Below are 18,711 nucleotides of genomic sequence, written 5' to 3'. Positions count from 1 at the left end.
GATGAACTATCACAAAGCCATAAAACTGTCGCCTGAGAGAGTGTGTGTGTGTCGGTTAATGTGTCAATATGTCACTTTTGCTCTCAATTGTTTTCAGCCAGCGCCATTTGTGGATCAAAGTCGCCGTCTTCGACTCGAAACGCATTTGTTCCATGCGCTAGATTTATTGTCACCGACCGGCCACGCCCCCCACCCCTTTATTTATCCCAGCCAAACCAACATATGGCACACATATCTATGCTATATAAGGGGTTTATATACATAGAAGGTGTGGGAGGTGGACTGATAGAGTGATGTATTAGTGTTTGTCTGTCGACGTCTCCTAAATGAAATTTATGACCGAGCAGCAACAGCCCGAAATGAACCTCCATTTGGGCCAATCCATCTATATGTTGTCTGAGGTCCCCTGTATATATAAATATATATATATATAGGGTCTTCTATATATATATATTTATGGCCGATGCAGGTGCTGCCCCGGGACTCGAACTAATTTAGATTTGCTGTCCAGTTTCACTCTCTGGTTTTCCCTTTATCCCCCTCCTTTGACACACTTTTCCACAGAGGCTGAAAGTGAAACTGAAACTGAGCCTCGGATGAGTGCATCCAACTGGCAACTGGCAAGCCCATAGCCCATACCCATAGAAATGTCCATATCCACTCCCATTCCATCAGATCCTGCATTGCCCGAGGTGTAAGCCAGTGTTGCATAGTTGGCTTTTTTCAGGGGCCTTATAAGAATCTCCACAGGATCTTTAGAGGTGTTCTTACTCTAGTCATTTACATAATTATATTTTTTAATGTTTAGTCATATCATATAATTCTTTCCTAACACTTAATTGTAAACCTTATCTTACACAAGTAAAAATTCTTATTCTGACTTTACATTTTCATACTTTTTTGGGGTTGTTACAAAACGTTTTTTATAAAATATGTTGGATAGTTGGAATAAATCTAAGATACTTTTTGTGAGTTACTATTTTTGTTGGGTTTATTACACCCTGTATTTTTTCGGGGTAATTGAACATCTTAGATACTTTTTGTGAACTCCAGTAAGCAACACTGGAGATTCCCCAGTCCTTTTCTCAACACTGAATCCTCCTCCTCTTCGCTTCACTTTTCAGCCCCGGGCAAACCCTTTGACTATTCTGCATGTGGGTTGCAGGTGCATCTAAGGGAAAATCTGAAATGGAAAGGGAAAATGAAAATAAGTAGGGGGAAAAGGGAAATGGGGCGAAAGGGACTACTAAGTGGCATCCAGGTGCGGTCGCCGGTAATGCTCCATTCAATCGGAAACAGGTTGCCCTGGAAGCGGCTTAAGTCAGCCCAAAAAATGAATGCAGCAGAAAAAAATATCTAAACAAATTGGAACTGAAACTGACCCAAAAGGGAAGGTATAGAAAAGAAAAGTCCGTCATTGACAGGGAATTATGGAAAGTACAGTGCAAAAAGGACAGAAATTACATAAAGGAAGGGTATATTATATAAATTTGCTTTTAGAGAGAATTAAATTAAGAAAAATTGGGAAAAATACGTTATTGTTGGTACTGTTTTCCCATTTCTATGGCTTATTGTTGAAGTATTTTAAATTTTTTGACAGTATCTGTCATTTATTTGTTTAGAACTTAGACGTGCAACCTCTGGGCCAGTTTTCTTTCAGTTGAACCCTTCTTCTAGTTCAACCCTTAAACATCTTTTGTGTTCCTTTGATTCTGGTCTTCCCTTGTCCTCGGGCGAATTCAATTAAAATGCAAAATAAACACCAAAGAGCAGAAGTTGCAAGAAATTCGCATAATGATCGCAGTTGTGTGCGTGTGTGCCAAAAATGTTGACCACAAATGAGATGGGCAAAAAGTGAGCGCCAGCTGAGTAAAAACGACAGACACAAAATGCAAAAAGTTTTCAACAGAAAAAAAGTGGACAGGGTATGAGTGTTTTGTACACTCAGAAAATTTGACTCACAATGTAGTTTACAAATGTTCCATTTGAATAAATAAATATTTATGATTTTAAAAGTAAATATGTTGACAAGCATTAGCTGATTTATCAAAATGAAGTGTGGCCATTCGAATTAAAGTAAATTATGCTAGTAAGGTCACACTGGCAATAATTTTTTTTTCTAATTATTGAATTGGTAATTAGTTTTAAACTTTTGGTAGAATTTTTTTTAGGTAGAACTTTGGAACACCAAGATTTTCTCCTTTTTTCCTGTGTATGTGTGTGATTTGTGTGCGTGTGTGCGCGCTTGGTGTGTGTGAGTGAGCTTGTGTGCGTTTAGTGCTCTGCCATCACTTGAAATGTTTGGTCATCAATATTAAATCAGTGAGCGACACACACAGTCAAATGAATGAAGGAGCGGGGGTATATGGAGCCGAAGGAGAAAGCGGGGAAAGTGTGCGACTTTAGGGCGCGAAAGAGACGGGCATATTGGGTCCGAAAGAGACGGAGTGCCTCCCGAAAAGCCTTGCACAATGAACCATTAAAAGTTCCTCCGCTTGGCAGAGAAAAACCGCAGGAAAAAAATGTCTGGAGAAAAGAAAGATTGGGGGAAGTGAGTAACACAACCGAAAAGAAATATTGAAAACGAAAAATTTGAGCTTGGTTGCAGTTTTTTTCGTTATTGCCCCCGACTTTTCCTGGCTTTTAGTTTGTTGGCGCTTTTCAATAATGCACGAAGCTCTGCAAACGTAACAAAGCGAGTGGCACAACAAAAAAACACAAAAAACATTAAGGGAAAAACGAAGAAAAATATATCTATATATATATATAAAATGAAAGGAAAGAATAAGGGAACAAAACTTTTATAACATTTGCTTTCACTTTATTTGGTTCAAAGGAGCGACTGGGGGATAAAATCGGGGAAGGCTGACTTATTTAGCACTCGAAAGTCTGCTGCTTTCTTCCCCCGACTTTCCTCACAAATTGCACTTGAACTGATTGAGCTATTGTGCCTGTGTGTGTGTAAGTGAGTGTGTTTTGGAGGTGAGGAAAAATCCTCAATGGGGTCTCTGCATAATTCAATTTCCTTTAAGAAATTCACCGTTTAAGTGGAAGACTTTGAAACAGCATTTAAGGTGGTAAACAACAGGTTTCACCCAAACAATTGCAGCTTTTGAGTGAAGGAAAAACTGGGAAAATCAGCTGCTTAAGATCGAAACGTAAGGTTACGGTGCTTGTTATGAAATAATCAAATAAAATACGGAAACTCAGGGTATACAAACTCTTGAATAGCAGAAAAATATGAGAGTTTTCAGTTAAGAACTTTGGCTTCTTATGCTTGATGTCCTTTATAAAAATACTTGCAACTAGCTACTAGATAAGTGCCCACTTCTCTCCACGATTCCTTGTTATATACTTTTGGCTTATTATTCAATTTGTCAGGTTTATTTCCACGTTTTCTATTATATTTGCGACTCGTTTTGGGGCAAGAAAATAACTGTAGCATGCTTTTTCGCGTTCAGAAAGTTGCGTAATTGCATTTTATTGGACTGGGCAGCAATTAAATTGAAATGCTGGCCAAAATTGAAGCTAGCTGACTGGCAAGGTTGTGGAAAGTACACAGCATTTAATTGTTGCTGACGGCCCAAAGGGAAAATAGAATGAAAATATATTTGTTTGGCTCCGCGAATGCTGCACAAATGTTGATAAATGTTCTGTGCAGGCCTTGATTAATGATGCGACTGGAGATTAATGTTGTGCGATGCTGATTCAGTTACTGAATACAGCCGAGATGCGCCAAATTGCAGTCAAATCGCTGACGACGGGGCGTATACGTAATGCGCGGGTGTTGCCTTGAATGTATAGAAGATGCTGAGCTAATAAATACTATTTGTATCTCTTTTGCTGCAGGATCCAAAGATACTCGATAAGGTGACGAAGAAGAATGGAACCAATATACCGGAACTGGATAAGCGATCCCTGACGATCTGCTCGAACACGGACTATATCAATATAACATATCACCATGTTATTTGTCCAGATGCGGCAACAGCCAAGGTGAGTCAAGGTCATCTAGTGGAGGTAAACAAACACCGGAAGCGGAAGTGACAGCGGCGAGATCGTAAATTACATTTCCCTATCGCGACTCAGTCCTGCATTGCATCTATCTGACAGTCATATTTACTCTAAGGTGAACCTCTAGGGCATTTTAGAACTTAGAGAATTTTTTTGAAAGTATTTATAAATAAATAAACCAAAAATTAAATTATTTGTATGTTTAGTGGGTTTCACCTATTTCATATCTTTTTTCATTAATAAATGTTTTAAATTATAATAATCTATCTCGAAAACGAACAAAAAATTGATATACCATTATTACTCATACGCAAAGTAGTCCATCTACATGAAAGAAAATTTTTTTTATTGGGGAAAAATATAAATATATTTTATTTAATATAATAACAATTTACAAACTTTTTTTTTATAAAAACTTATCAACTTATTTATTGAAGTTGATAAAAAGTTGTATTTTATGGTAAAAAGGATTTTTAAATTGAATGTTTTTTATTTTGCTAAGCATTAGAGGTCCACCTTAATGCGGAAATACACTGAAACAGAAATCACTCACCGCAACCAAACAATCCTTCTATCGACTCTCTCTGTTCTTTTAGATCTGGCTAGATGGCATACGAAAAATAACCCATAATGTCAAAGCGAACAATATCTGCCCCATGATGTGTCTGCGGAAACAGTAAGTGGGCGTGTTCACTACTTACCTCACCACTTACCACTTACCACACCCCGTACCCTCGGCACTTGCTCTGTCTTATTCACGGTTTGGCAAACGGCCTCGGTTCTTCCCTTTGTCCTGTACCCTATACCCTGTACCCTGTGTCCTTTGTCCCATGTCCCATGTCCTTTCGCCTGGCCACATTAATTCCACTTGCTGCACCTCACTCGATTACACTGTGTACATAATTGCATCGATTGTTCCGTTCTCTCTGTTCTGCATGCTGTTCTTTTTCTTCTACTACTACTACTGCCACCCGTTATTGTTGTTGTTTATGTCGTTTGTCCTTTACGATTATCTACTCTCTCTCTCTATACGCATATGTATGCACAACTGTCTCACTCGCACAGAGCTGGCAGAAGAACTTGCGTCTCATCACGCATAACAATCGCGCCACGAATGTGTGTCCGCGCGTCAACCTGATGAAGCAGTAAGTACGGTCACACTGAACACATTAATCACATACTTAACTCGACTACAGCTGTATGACACAGGCAAAAAATTATTAACCAGCTGTTCAGAAAAATAATATATTTACAAAATTTAATTACTTATTTATGACACTCAAAAAAATTAAAATTTACATAATGTATGGTCCCACTTATTTTGGTTTATTATCTACTTATGATATAGATGTATAACATAGATTCATAGATTTATAACTAAGTCTCTCTACAATAATTTCAAGTTTCACAATGTAATTTATAAAATAAAATGTTCCAGTGATTAGAGCAAATTTAGTTGGAAATCATAAACAAAAGTTTTTCGTCCAGTGTCATACAGTCATAAGTAAAAGAGCTTGTTTAGAAATTTGAATAAACCAAGAACGCAAATTCCCTAAATAGGTAAGTAAAGTTTATAATGTAAGTTAAAGCACTAATTAATAACTCATCATTCTCCAAACCTTTAGTTAGTCACTAATTAATTTCGTTTCGACAAAATGCAAGAAATTACTAATTGGGAACCCCATTTGCTACTATGGTACAAAACCTGAAATTCCATCCGTTAAACTTGTTTCCCCCACATTTCACAAAATGGTGGACTTTTGCGGGTCAATTACTCGTCTTATGTCGTTATTAATTTCCTGATTGCTGATTACGCAATTCCGAGAACTCCGGAACCCAGCTGCAATTCGATCCCTGGCCAAGGGACCCGACTTTCTACTCCGCCCAATTCTATAGTTGTTGATTTTCCGCTGCCTTCCATGGCTTCGCTTCACTTTTAGCACAAAATAAATTCATTTTATTTGCATTTCCTGTGCCACACACAAAATGGGCAAAGAAAGCAGAAATGAAGGGCGGGAAATTCAGTTGGCTTTTCCCACCGAAGCCATCGTGAAAAATTCCAGGAGTGGGTGCGGTGTGGTGTGGTGTGTGTGTGTGTTGAGTGTTGTGTGCTTGGTCAAAGGGCTTCATACTTTATGCGGAGCACATTTTGAAAAATAAGGAAATTATGAGTGCCATAACATAAGCAGCGAAAATAAAAGCAATCATTATTCACAAAGAAATTCAGGATGCGATATCAAGAAACAGCAAACTTGCATCGCATCCGGCAATGGGAAAAATAAATATTTAGGTTTCTTGCTCTTTCAGAAAAATCTGGTGTAAACTTAGGGAAGATGTGTCATAGGTTTGGGTTCTATAATAATCTTTAATCTAAAAATACTAGTTCCTTATTATCTTCAATCAGTGGGATATATAAAGTGCATGACTATTTTAATAATCGACTTTTATTTCCATTATTTTAGTTCTCATGTTCCGGTTCCATTTCTTAATGAATTGGTCGCTGTAATGAGAAGTCCATCCTCTATAATAATCTTTAATCTTAAAATAACAGTTCCTTATCCATAGTTCCTATCCATCAGTGGTATATATGAAATTTAAGACTCTTTTAATAATCGACTTTAAAGGCTTTTATTTTCACCATATTCAAGCTGGTTTTATTGGTTTTCATGTTCCGTTTCCATTTCGAAAGCGTGTTCTAAATGAATTGGTCGTTGCAATGAAAATTCCAGCCTCGTCATCCGAAATTGGGTTAAACCGCCCAAAAGTTTGCTCGATTCCCCGCCAAAAGACAAGTGAATCGAATGCATTCCATGGCCAATGGTCGTTGGAGGATACTAGATGGTGGATAGTAGATGGTGAATGGTAGATGGTGGATGGTCGATGGTCGATGGTCGATGTCCATGGGCCAGATGAAAGGCGGCTACTGAACTGCGGTTCATTGGATATGCGTTGCCTTGCGGTAAACTCTCTGCCCAGTCGAGTGTGTTTTCGGTGGCTAAATGGGTGTGTTTACGAGGAATGGGTGTGTTGCATCCGGGATCAGACACCCGCAAATGTGCACTGAGATATAATTTATTTTACCATCAATATAAGATGTAATACCTTCATATAACAATACAAAAATTAAGCTTTTCATTTGAAAGATTATCTTTAAATAAAGAAAAGGTGTCTATCTAAAACTAATTTATTTTTAAAACAATTTGTTCTCAATTACAAAAATTGGTATAAACAAGAACCAATATGTATAAAACAAAATAATACCATTAAATTTTTAAAATCTTAAAAAAATATATATTTATTGAGTTAAAAGTATTACTATAGTTAAAGGTATCATACAAAATCTTATAACCATAGAGTCATATTTTTATTTATTATTATTTTTATATTTATGTTTAAGAATAACAGTACTGCTTATAAATAGACCTAGGATTTTTTGAGAATTGATTTTATGTTAAAATTGATTTTTAACGATTCTTGATGGGTTCAGAATTATTTTTTACTAAACGACTACTTATAATACCCCTTAAAATACATATATCTTTTTTATTTTACCAAATCAACCCACATTTCCCAGTGATATTTTCTCCCAGTCTCGAAATGTTTTAGTGGTGTTTCGGATGGGTGGCAAAAAGTTGCAAAGTGCATTCAGCGAACAACCGTGTTAACCACCGACGGAGCCAACACCTTGGCCAAATGGGCGGCGGAAGTGGTTATAGGAACGTGAGTGGGCGTGGCACGGTAGCAGTTGCATGTTTGTATTGTAAATTAGTTGTCCTAGTTTGCAATTTGTTTCTGATTGCATTATTTATGCGTCATTCGGTGCACACGGGTTTTGCAATTGCTTGACCCGAAACCGAAAATATAGGATGCAAGTGCAAAGTATCCCACGGATCCATGCAAATTGGCCACGAGTGCGATGGGCCCTCGATTCAATTAGTTATGAGTTCCGTATTGGGTTCAGGGTGCAGGTCGTTAATCATCTGCGTAATGGATCGCCTGAACTTGATTGCTAATCAATATTTAATTCGATTACCGGTCAGCTTAGCCCACCAAACAGTCGTTAAAGGAAAGTGACCTCTGACATGGTCTCTCAGGGCAATTTCATGGCAATTTCCTTTGGCTAATGGAAAATATTCATTTGAATTTGAGTTCACTTTTCAGTTTGAAGGTGGGTTTTCAATTAAGTTTATAGGGAACAAGGTCAGGGGCAAAACTATTGGTAATATTATATCTTAGCTTGCCTATTTTAATTTTAATTGGGATTAATATTGGTTTTATTACGCAGAATACATGCACATTATTTAATAAACCCCAGAAATCTGAACTGTAGTTGTAAAATTCAAATTAAATGGTCCATCCAATTTGCAGGTAAGTCGGATTATTTTCATTCTAGTTAAATCTGTTATACGCCAACGTTTTGCCCTTGCTATTCTCGTTTTAATTGCATTACCCAAACACCCTCAAAAGCGTCTCAGTTTCATTCCGCGAAAAATGTGCAATTATTACTGATTTCGACCCTCTGTTGGCATTCTGTAACCCAAAAATAGTTGGATGCGATTGAGTTACTGCGTGGAGAAGAGCGGCAAAATTCCGGTGAAAACGCTGGCCAAGACCTTCGCCTCCGGCAAAACGGAGAAGCTGGTGTACACGTGCATCAAGGACGCCGGTCTGCCGGACGACAAGAACGCCACGATGACCAAGGAGCAGTTCACCTTCGACAAGTTCTACGCCCTGTACCACAAGGTCTGTCCCCGCAACGATATCGAGGAGCTCTTCACCTCCATGTAAGTTGGGGATCCCTGATTAAAAATAATATAATATAAAACAAAGTTATAAGAATCCATTTTTCGTAGTTCTGAAGTTCATATAGATAAATGTTGCTCACTAATTATTTCTTATTTTATTTATAGTACCAAGGGCAAGCAGGACTTTATCAGTCTGGAGCAATTTATCCAGTTCATGAACGACAAACAGCGCGATCCTCGAATGAATGAGATCCTGTATCCTCTCTATGAGGAGAAACGCTGCACTGAGATCATCAACGATTACGAGTTGGAGGAGGAGAAAAAGAAAAATGGTAAGGAGTCTTAAAAATACCAAACATTCAATGTAAATATAATAATCCATCACCCAAGAAGTTCCTTAAAACATTTGTTAAACCTTATTATAAAGCCAAAGCTTGTTTGTTTTTAATACGTTTAATAAAATAATTAAAACTCTAGGTGGTTTAAAACTAAGTTAGAAAGTTTGGCTTATAATGATGGTTATGAACTTTACTTTGCTCTAACCATAGACCAATTAGAAAAGTTCTGTAATTTGATATGAACTTTTGACAAAAAGTATAAAACATTTTTTTTTAAATAAAAAGCACACATGCTGGAACATTTTTGGTGCTTCAATGTGATTATTCTCTGAAAAAGTTAATTAATTAAAATATTTTTGCAAAAAGTGTAGTATATTTTTTTTGAAAAGCACACATGCTGGAACCTTTTTGTGATGAGGAACCAATGTGATTATTCCCTGAAAACGTATATTAACGAAAATATTTTTGCAAAAATTATAGAACATGTTTACAAAAAGCAGATATGCTGGAACATTTTTGGTGTTTCAATGTGATTATTCTCGGAAAGTATAGTACCTTTTTTGTAACGCATATATGCTAGAACACTTTTGGGGTTTCAATGTGATTGTTCTCTGAAAATGTATATTAATTAAAATGTTTTTGTAGAGTATAGAACATTTTATTATGAAGCATGTGGCAGGAACATTTTTGGGGTCTCAATTTCATTATTCTCTGATTATGTATATTAATTGAAATGTTTTGCCCCTAGTTCAACTCTCGCTGGATGGCTTCAAGCGCTACCTGATGTCCGACGAGAATGCTCCGGTGTTCCTGGACCGACTGGACTTCTACATGGAGATGGACCAGCCCCTGGCCCATTACTACATAAACAGCTCCCACAACACCTATCTATCCGGTCGTCAGATCGGCGGCAAGAGTTCCGTGGAGATGTACCGCCAGACCCTTTTGGCAGGATGTCGGTGTGTGGAGCTGGACTGCTGGAACGGAAAGGGGGAGGATGAGGAGCCGATCGTCACCCACGGCCACGCCTACTGCACGGAAATCCTCTTCAAGGTGGGTACTAAACGATATTCTTAATTGATTTAGGTTCTGACAAAGGAAAATCATTTTAATCACATATTATGTTCATTGAATTCAATCTTATTACACACATAATGAGCGAAATTCGTAACCCACATTATTTCAGTTTCTGAATTATCAGTAATTTTAATGCAGTTGAAACGTACAAAATCCCAGCACATATTAAATGATAATGTTCGTAATTGGTAAAATAAGCTTTTAATTGAAACATTCAACTTTGTGCATGTTATGTCGGCAATCTTAATTGTCAACCCAAATCAGCTTCGTGCATCTAATGTATACAGTACGTCCGGGAAAATGGATGCATTGTTCAGAAGCTTTTGGGGTGGCAAACAAATTACATACAAATTTGCCTTAATTATAGCTCAGGGAATAATAATTTTTGTTGACTGAATTGTTTGAAAACTATATTCGGATAAGCATGTTAAACAGATGAACTAATTTAGATTTGTGCTAGATGGTTATACTGGATACAGAAATTTACAAAGTATTTATTTCTTCTATAATATGATTTTTAAAAAGATTAAAAACTATTTGGTATGATTTAATTGAATAAATCTATTCTATAGATCTTACAAATTTGTGAAATATTTATAATATAGCAAAGAAAATTGTTTCCTTATATTTAAGTTCAGTTTGATCAAAGACTATACAATATATTATTACAATATCCAGACCTCTATACTCCATATATTATAAAGATTTAATCTACCTACAAATTTTGTAATATATATTTTTTAATTTATCCCTCAGGACTGCATCCAGGCGATTGCGGACTGCGCCTTTGTGTCCTCCGAGTATCCGGTGATCCTGTCCTTCGAGAACCACTGCAATCGCGCCCAGCAATACAAGTTGGCCAAATACTGTGATGACTTCTTCGGCGATCTGTTGCTCAAAGAGCCGCTTTCAGATCACCCGGTAAGTAGGCGAGGTCCACCCATTCCAAAACCATATCCAATCCAGATACTATATACACTATACACCACTATTACAGCTGGATCCGGGACTACCGCTACCGCCGCCGTGCAAACTGAAGCGCAAGATCCTCATCAAGAACAAGCGAATGAAGCCGGAGGTGGAGAAGGTCGAGCTGGAGCTGTGGCTCAAGGGCGAGCTGAAGACGGACGACGATCCGGAGGAGGACGCCAGTGCGGGCAAGCCGCCGGAGGCAGCCGCCGCCCCCGCTCCCGCACCGGAAGCGGCCGCCGCCGCCGAAGGTGCCGCCGAGGGGGGTGGCGGGGCGGAGGCCGAGGCAGCCGCCGCCAACTACAGTGGCTCCACCACCAACGTGCACCCGTGGCTCTCATCCATGGTCAATTATGCGCAGCCCATCAAGTTCCAGGGCTTCGACAAGGCAATCGGTAAGGGACCCATTGTGCCTTTGGGCTATTTTTAGATTCCCTTCGAAGGGGGAAACCCGTAGAGTGAGCAGTTATGGTTATCCAGGGTCCTTTGTTGGACTGAAGGAGTTACATTTTGCCAGCACACCTGCAGTTTAAGAGTTCTTTTCGCATTATTAGTTTATGATATAAGTTTAAATTTCATAGGAAATGGGTGAATCTGCACTTTAATGGGTGATACATTTACGATATTTACTTTCATGATGTTAGAAATGTTTACAATACGAAAACCAGCCATGGAACTTATAAATATAGCTGCCTGGGACATCCACTATCTATAGTTACCATTTGTAATATAGATGAGCCACTAAGAAAATGTGTTAGAGTAACTATAATAAAAAGGGAAATGAAATTGTAAGGAATATATTGTCCATTACTTGAATTGTTGCACTAGGATTTAGTTACTCATATTTATATTTATATTCCAATTATACTATTCTTTATTGATTTTATTATAGACAAATAACTTAAATTGATATTTTACTTTATGTGGGCTTAAGCTCTTTAGGTTTCATCCTATATATATATTTCATATATTTCTAAGAAATGTTTATAATTCCATGGTTAAAATATTGATTGATTATGTAGAAAATGAGTCAAGGTAGTTAAACATGTTCCCTATTATTTCTCAACGGGATTATAACTTGAGTACTTAGATTATTATTTATTATATTTTCATTTGCTGATATACTTACCTTGATTGTACCTCCTCCACAGAGAAAAACATTGCCCACAACATGTCCTCGTTCGCGGAATCGGCGGGCATGAACTACCTGAAGCAGAGCTCCATCGACTTCGTCAATTACAACAAGCGTCAGATGTCGCGGATCTATCCGAAGGGCACCCGGGCGGACTCCTCGAACTACATGCCGCAGGTGTTCTGGAACGCCGGCTGCCAGATGGTCTCCCTCAACTTCCAGAGCTCCGATCTGCCCATGCAGCTCAACCAGGGCAAGTTCGAGTACAACGGCGGCTGTGGCTATCTGCTGAAACCCGACTTTATGCGCCGTGCCGACAAGGATTTCGATCCGTTTGCCGATGCGCCGGTGGACGGTGTGATTGCGGCCCAGTGTTCCGTGAAGGTGATAGCCGGCCAGTTCTTGTCGGACAAGAAAGTGGGCACCTATGTGGAGGTGGACATGTTCGGCCTGCCCTCGGACACGGTGAAGAAGGAGTTTCGCACCCGTCTGGTGGCCAACAATGGTCTAAATCCGGTCTACAATGAGGATGCCTTCGTATTCCGCAAAGTGGTGCTGCCCGACTTGGCTGTGCTGCGATTTGGCGTCTATGAGGAGAGCGGAAAGATCCTGGGACAGCGTATCCTGCCGCTGGACGGCCTGCAGGCTGGCTATCGCCATGTGTCCCTGCGCACGGAGGCCAACTTCCCCATGTCGTTGCCCATGTTGTTTGTGAATATCGAGCTAAAGATCTATGTATCTGATGGCTTTGAGGACTTCATGGCCATGTTGTCGGATCCGCGAGGATTTGCCGGCGCCGCCAAGCAGCAAAATGAACAGATGAAGGCCTTGGGCATTGAGGAGCAGAGCGGCGGTGCCGCCCGAGATGCTGGCAAGGCCAAGGAGGAGGAGAAGAAGGAGCCACCGCTGGTCTTTGAGCCGGTCACGCTGGAATCGCTGCGGCAGGAGAAGGGCTTCCAGAAGGTGGGCAAGAAGCAGATCAAGGAACTGGACACGCTGCGCAAGAAGCACGCCAAGGAGCGCACCTCGGTGCAGAAGACCCAGAATGCGGCCATCGACAAGCTGATCAAGGGCAAGAGCAAAGACGACATACGCAACGATGCCAACATCAAGAACTCGATCAATGACCAGACCAAGCAGTGGACCGACATGATCGCCCGTCATCGCAAGGAGGAGTGGGATATGCTGCGACAGCATGTCCAGGACTCGCAGGACGCCATGAAGGCACTGATGCTCACGGTTCAGGCGGCGCAGATCAAGCAGCTGGAGGATCGCCATGCCAGGTGATATGATTATCTGTACAAGCACTATACAAGAGACCACAAAACTAAACTAAGGTTCAGACCTGGAACAAGATGCGTAACGTCATACAAAAAAATGCTTGCTTCATCTCTTAAAATACTAACCTCTTTGGCGTTGCTTCAATAGTAATTTGTAATTTCTTTCTAACCCACTCTTGTTTTATATTCCTGCAGGGACATCAAGGACCTTAATGCCAAGCAGGCAAAGATGTCGGCGGACACCGCCAAGGAGGTGCAGAACGACAAGACCCTGAAGACCAAGAACGAGAAGGATCGTCGGTTGCGTGAGAAGCGCCAGAACAATGTCAAGCGCTTCATGGAGGAGAAGAAGGTGGGTTCTGTACAATTTATATTAACCAAACGAACCTAATCCTTATATCTAATTTGTACAGCAAATCGGTGTTAAGCAGGGCCGCGCCATGGAGAAACTGAAGCTGGCGCATTCGAAGCAGGTCGAGGAATTCAGTACCGACGTGCAAAAGGTACTGAACGAAACTCGGCCGCAGACCGACACTATAACCAGTATTGAGACTGTACTTTAGACAACCACACCTGTATAGCTAGAGAGCGATAAACCGTAAACGATAAACGATAAAACCGATAACTGAAACGCAAAATGAAACAAAATCAAACCAGAAAAAAATGAAACTGAAACCAATATGAAGATATGCATCCCAGATACGATCGTAGTTGCTGTAACCCCTTGTCAATCGAGAGAGTGAGCGAGAGAGAGAGAGAGAGAGAGTATCGCCTGGGGATGCATCTTCCGATAACCGATAAACAATAACCGATCACGAACAAAAACCCAACCTAACCGTACCCATCCGTACTAACCTGAAAAGTAATCGATCAGTCAGTAGCTGCTAATCTTTCACACTAACTGCTAAGATGTAATTATCTACTATTTCCTATATATGTATTATATATTTATTGGTACTTGTTCATTTTGTTGCTCCATCGTGTGCTCTAATTTTCCCTTGTTTTCGACTTGTTTCGATGGTTTGGACCAATGTTTTGCGATCTTATAAAAGAACGCGTTTCATTTTGCTTTGCGCTTTTCTGTTTGAACTTTAATGTGAAATTTCCATTCAAATTACTTCTTGTGGCTTAAGAGTTTTTAAAAACAATATAATTTTAAAACAGCAGAATAATTAAAATATATATTTTTTAGTGTCATTAATATAAATGCGTTTTTTAAAAAGAACTTACTAGAGAGGAAGTACTTACAAATATAATTCTTACTTATCTTTTAAATTACATTCTTTAAAGTGCTCTTATATTCTTCCTTATAAGTGGAATTTTCCATATATTTTTTACGGCCAAATACATTCCACTTGGAATAGTTTTCACATTGATATTCATTTAATTTCTTAGTTGGCTTTACATGTTCCGCTTTAAAATGCTTTTATGTGCTTATTAAATGATTTATTGTGTGCTCTGTGTTGAACTCACATTGTCCTTTAACCCTCTGTGTCAGACTGTCCCCTTTTCTGTCTATATATGTGTGTTATGTTATAAATTCTTGGCTTGAATCCCATAACTCCCCAGATCCCAAGCTCGCAGCTCTACTATCGAACTACTTTATGGATATAAATATCTCTCTCTCTCTCTTTCACTCCCTAGAACTGTCTCTGTCTAAAAACCCAACCTACCACGCCCCCTAACGCCTTGTCATTTATCGTTTGCTGTGTCGCCCTAAAAACCAAAAATGCTAAAAAAAAAAAATAACCGAGAAAAACTAAACAAAATTCTATATTTTTTCTCTTGCTCTTTCTTTCTCTCTCTCTCCCTCTCTCTTTCCAACACACGTACACATGCCCATGCTCTGTCTCTTTCTGTGCCATTTAAACCACAAAAACCACACAATTTGTTTACTTTGCGAAATGTTTTGTATTTGCTGTCTCACACGCTGCCGTCTGTCATCCAAAAACCAACTGCCGCTTCAAAAAATAAAGCTTATGGACATGTACAAAATCGAGGAGGAGGCCTATAAGACGCAAGGAAAGACGGAGTTTTATGCCTAAGACCCCCAGGTCAAGGGTCAAAACAGAGGAAGAGCACCGCGATACCAAAAAATTACACTAAAAAAAAACACTAGAGCAAACCAAGAAACAATGTGCTGATCAAGATGAAGATGCTAACATATATACTTCTTTATATACTGAATTTACACACACTACACTCATCATCCCAGAACTCAAAAACACACATACACTCGCCCACATCTATAAGGTATTAACTTTACTTAAAAATATTTACGTATATGTTTTATGCAGGAAGCATAAGCTTACACACTTGTCAACTAACTAGAATTCAAAAACTGAGAAGTCAACACTTTGTGCTTTATATTTATTTAAGATTCCGATGAAGAAGAAAAAGTTGATTGAGAAGGCCACACATGAATGTGTGTATTTTACGGGGACTTTCCCCTCTCGAATCCATTGTAATTTATTTTGAAAAACAAGAAAAACCTAAGAAAAAAAAAAGAATACCAAAAATCTTTAAAGGTATTTTGTGCTAGCAACACAATAACAACGGTACACCGATAAGTTTAGACCACATATACAGTGCGTTTCAGGGCTATAAGGACTGCCTTGTGGTTGTTTTAGCGGTGAAACGCACTGTACACAATCATATATGTATACATAACACGAACCCAACATCCCTGCCCCCAGTAATCGTACGTTTCAAGTGAACTAATTACATGAGTTTCCGATTCTCCACCTAATAGCTTAGCCAACTAACTAACCAGTAAGCTAAAACCATTAACCAGTAAAGCAATCCGAGGAGCCCACAATTAACCGAACACCCAAGCAAACAGATCTACATATATATTTCGGGATATATAGAACCTGTAGAACGTCACATTTTTTTTCTAAAAGCATTTATTTTGCAAAACTTGGGGGGGGAAACCCAACCCCCTAACTGCTCGAAAAATATATGAAAACCGAAAACAGCATTCACAGTCATAAATGAGAAAATCTATGCAAATAGTTTATAAAGACGGTGTTATAAAAACCTAAGTATTAAGTGTGTAATTCAAACAATGAAACACCCCTACCGGCAGTTATATGTACACACCGATACTACACACACACAACACACAAAAATATGAATTATTTTTGAGCTGAAATAACCAAAAACAAATTGGTTTAACTTTACATGAAATGTGAATTTTTTCCGCTCTGTATTAGTTCCGATCTAATTTTTAATTTTTAACCAAAACGAGATAAAGATTTTACGATTTTTACTACCAGATAAAGTAGCCAAAAAAAATATATACATACATATATACACAGAAACACGAAATAATACATAGATCTAGTGAATATTATACCACAGTAAGAGAGACAAACAAGAACTTAAGATAGTTTCTGTTTGAACTGTCAAGACCGTTTATGTTGCACTCGAAAGTTGCTTTTTGCATGTATTGTAGTTGTTGCAAAAATACCAAAAAAAAAAAAAAAAAGATTATATTAAAAAAAATTAAAGTGGAAAACCGAAAACCTAGAAAATTAAATGATAGAGAAAAAGGCGAAGAAAAAAAACCCCAAACCAAAATATAATTTCCCTTACCTTTTTAAATTGAATTTAAACTTGAATATGTGCCCTAAAGATCGAAGACGGAGAAGCGTTTACACTGTGCTATTAACAAAACGAAAACATTTAGTTAACTCATACAAGGTAACTGTACTAAATGATGTACTATATTTAACCTACGCCTACGACTATGTATTTAGAGAATTGATCAAGTTTTATGAATGTGATAAGCGGTTACATTTTATTACACGAAAGCAAAGAAAAGCGAATCCCAACTATTTTTATCCCCAATACTTTCGCCTTACCCAACACTGTTTTTTTTTTTCCAAGGGCACGAGTTGAAGGTCGAAGAGAGAAAAACGAATGCGAAGCTTTGTATGATATGTAATATAATGTGCCAATCCCAATGTTAACCAAAAACAAAAAGAAGAAAGTGAAATGAACATCGTCTAACTGAAATCGCAATTAATTTATTTACTCGCAAGTATAATGTATACATTAGATAGAGGCCTAGCCTCTTAGTCGAAAAGCCCTCAATTCTGGCACACCCCCGACCCAAAAAACGAAAGCACTCACCAAAATCCAAATAATATTGGCGTGGGTAAAAACTTTTCCGGGGAAAAGCTTCAAGGACTTGCGAATTTTCTTATACTTAAGGTATATCTTTTGAGGTAATTTACCATCCTTTAGTTTTAGATTTATGTATTTTCATATATCCATAACTTTTGCCTAAACAATCCGATCAATATGAATATTTCCCCATTGAAAGAAAGTAAAAATAAGAGGTCAATTTAAAAACCGCTTTACCCCGCCAATTGCAAGGATGTCTATATTTGGAAAAATGTGTCAATTTTGTTTGTTTTTGTTCTTTTTTTTTTAATCTAAATAAGTTGTAGTCCATGAAGAATCGCTAGAGCGAAACTGTTACAGGATATGCACGATGATGTAACCCTCACACTTGGGGCCACATGGATCTAGTTTGTATTTCTGTGAGAGCAAGTCCCCAGATAACGATTATGAATAGCGATAGCCAGTAGCGAGATAATTCGTAATTGTATCTACTATCTACGTATTTATTGATTATGTTTTTGTGAGCAGAAAAATGCGACTTCTGTGTAAACATGACTACGAGAACATAATGTTATATCAATAGTTTAAAGAGGTCGCGAGGTGAGATGATCGATGAAATTAACTTATATTAAAAATGCTGCGTATGAACTTATGATTATATACTATAAACTATATATTAAACTATTATGATTACCATTATTATCCTTATTATGATTATAATTACAATTGCCGATTGCGCGTAACTTCAATTGCAATAAATTCTATTCCAAAGTGATTTTAGAGATTCTCCCATCATTTGCTTGATCTTTGTTTTCAGTTTTTTTTTTTTCTTTTTAGCCACACTCGCTATTGTAAGCCATTATTTGTGGCCAGCACTTAGCTCCCTCGATAGGGCAATTAGTTTATGGATTCAGTTTTAGTCTTATATCACCGCATACCCAAGAGATGTGTTATGTGAATCCGACAATTCGGCCCCTGTAAAAATTAGTTTAGTTTAAACGGATCCTACGAAGTGTTAGGATGTA

General features: G+C 38.4%; 1 protein-coding gene across 5 annotated transcripts in view; it reads left to right on the top strand.

The window, feature by feature from the left end:
• norpA (no receptor potential A) overlaps nt 1–18,461 on the top strand; it is a 54,336-nt gene extending 35,875 nt beyond the window's left edge. For 3 of the 5 annotated variants that reach the window (XM_036820691.3, XM_036820692.3, XM_036820690.3), the window contains 11 exons: nt 3,850–3,996; nt 4,611–4,690; nt 8,562–8,798; nt 8,925–9,091; nt 9,846–10,150; nt 10,931–11,095; nt 11,172–11,538; nt 12,295–13,558; nt 13,751–13,907; nt 13,969–14,058; nt 15,532–18,461. In XM_036820691.3, the coding sequence (XP_036676586.2) occupies nt 3,850–3,996; nt 4,611–4,690; nt 8,562–8,798; nt 8,925–9,091; nt 9,846–10,150; nt 10,931–11,095; nt 11,172–11,538; nt 12,295–13,558; nt 13,751–13,907; nt 13,969–14,058; nt 15,532–15,600 (3,048 nt within the window). In that variant the 3' untranslated portion in view covers nt 15,601–18,461. Of the gene's footprint in view, nt 1–3,849; nt 3,997–4,610; nt 4,691–5,079; nt 5,160–8,561; nt 8,799–8,924; nt 9,092–9,845; nt 10,151–10,930; nt 11,096–11,171; nt 11,539–12,294; nt 13,559–13,750; nt 13,908–13,968; nt 14,467–15,531 lie in introns of all 5 variants that reach the window. The other 2 variants (XR_011604772.1, XM_065868220.2) reach the window with 2 other exon arrangements.
• The last annotated feature ends 250 nt before the right edge of the window (nt 18,462–18,711 follow it).

Source organism: Drosophila suzukii, chromosome X, assembly GCF_043229965.1.
Source record: "Drosophila suzukii chromosome X, CBGP_Dsuzu_IsoJpt1.0, whole genome shotgun sequence".
Taxonomy (NCBI): domain Eukaryota; kingdom Metazoa; phylum Arthropoda; class Insecta; order Diptera; family Drosophilidae; genus Drosophila; species Drosophila suzukii.
This window is presented reverse-complemented; position numbering and strand designations above follow the sequence as displayed.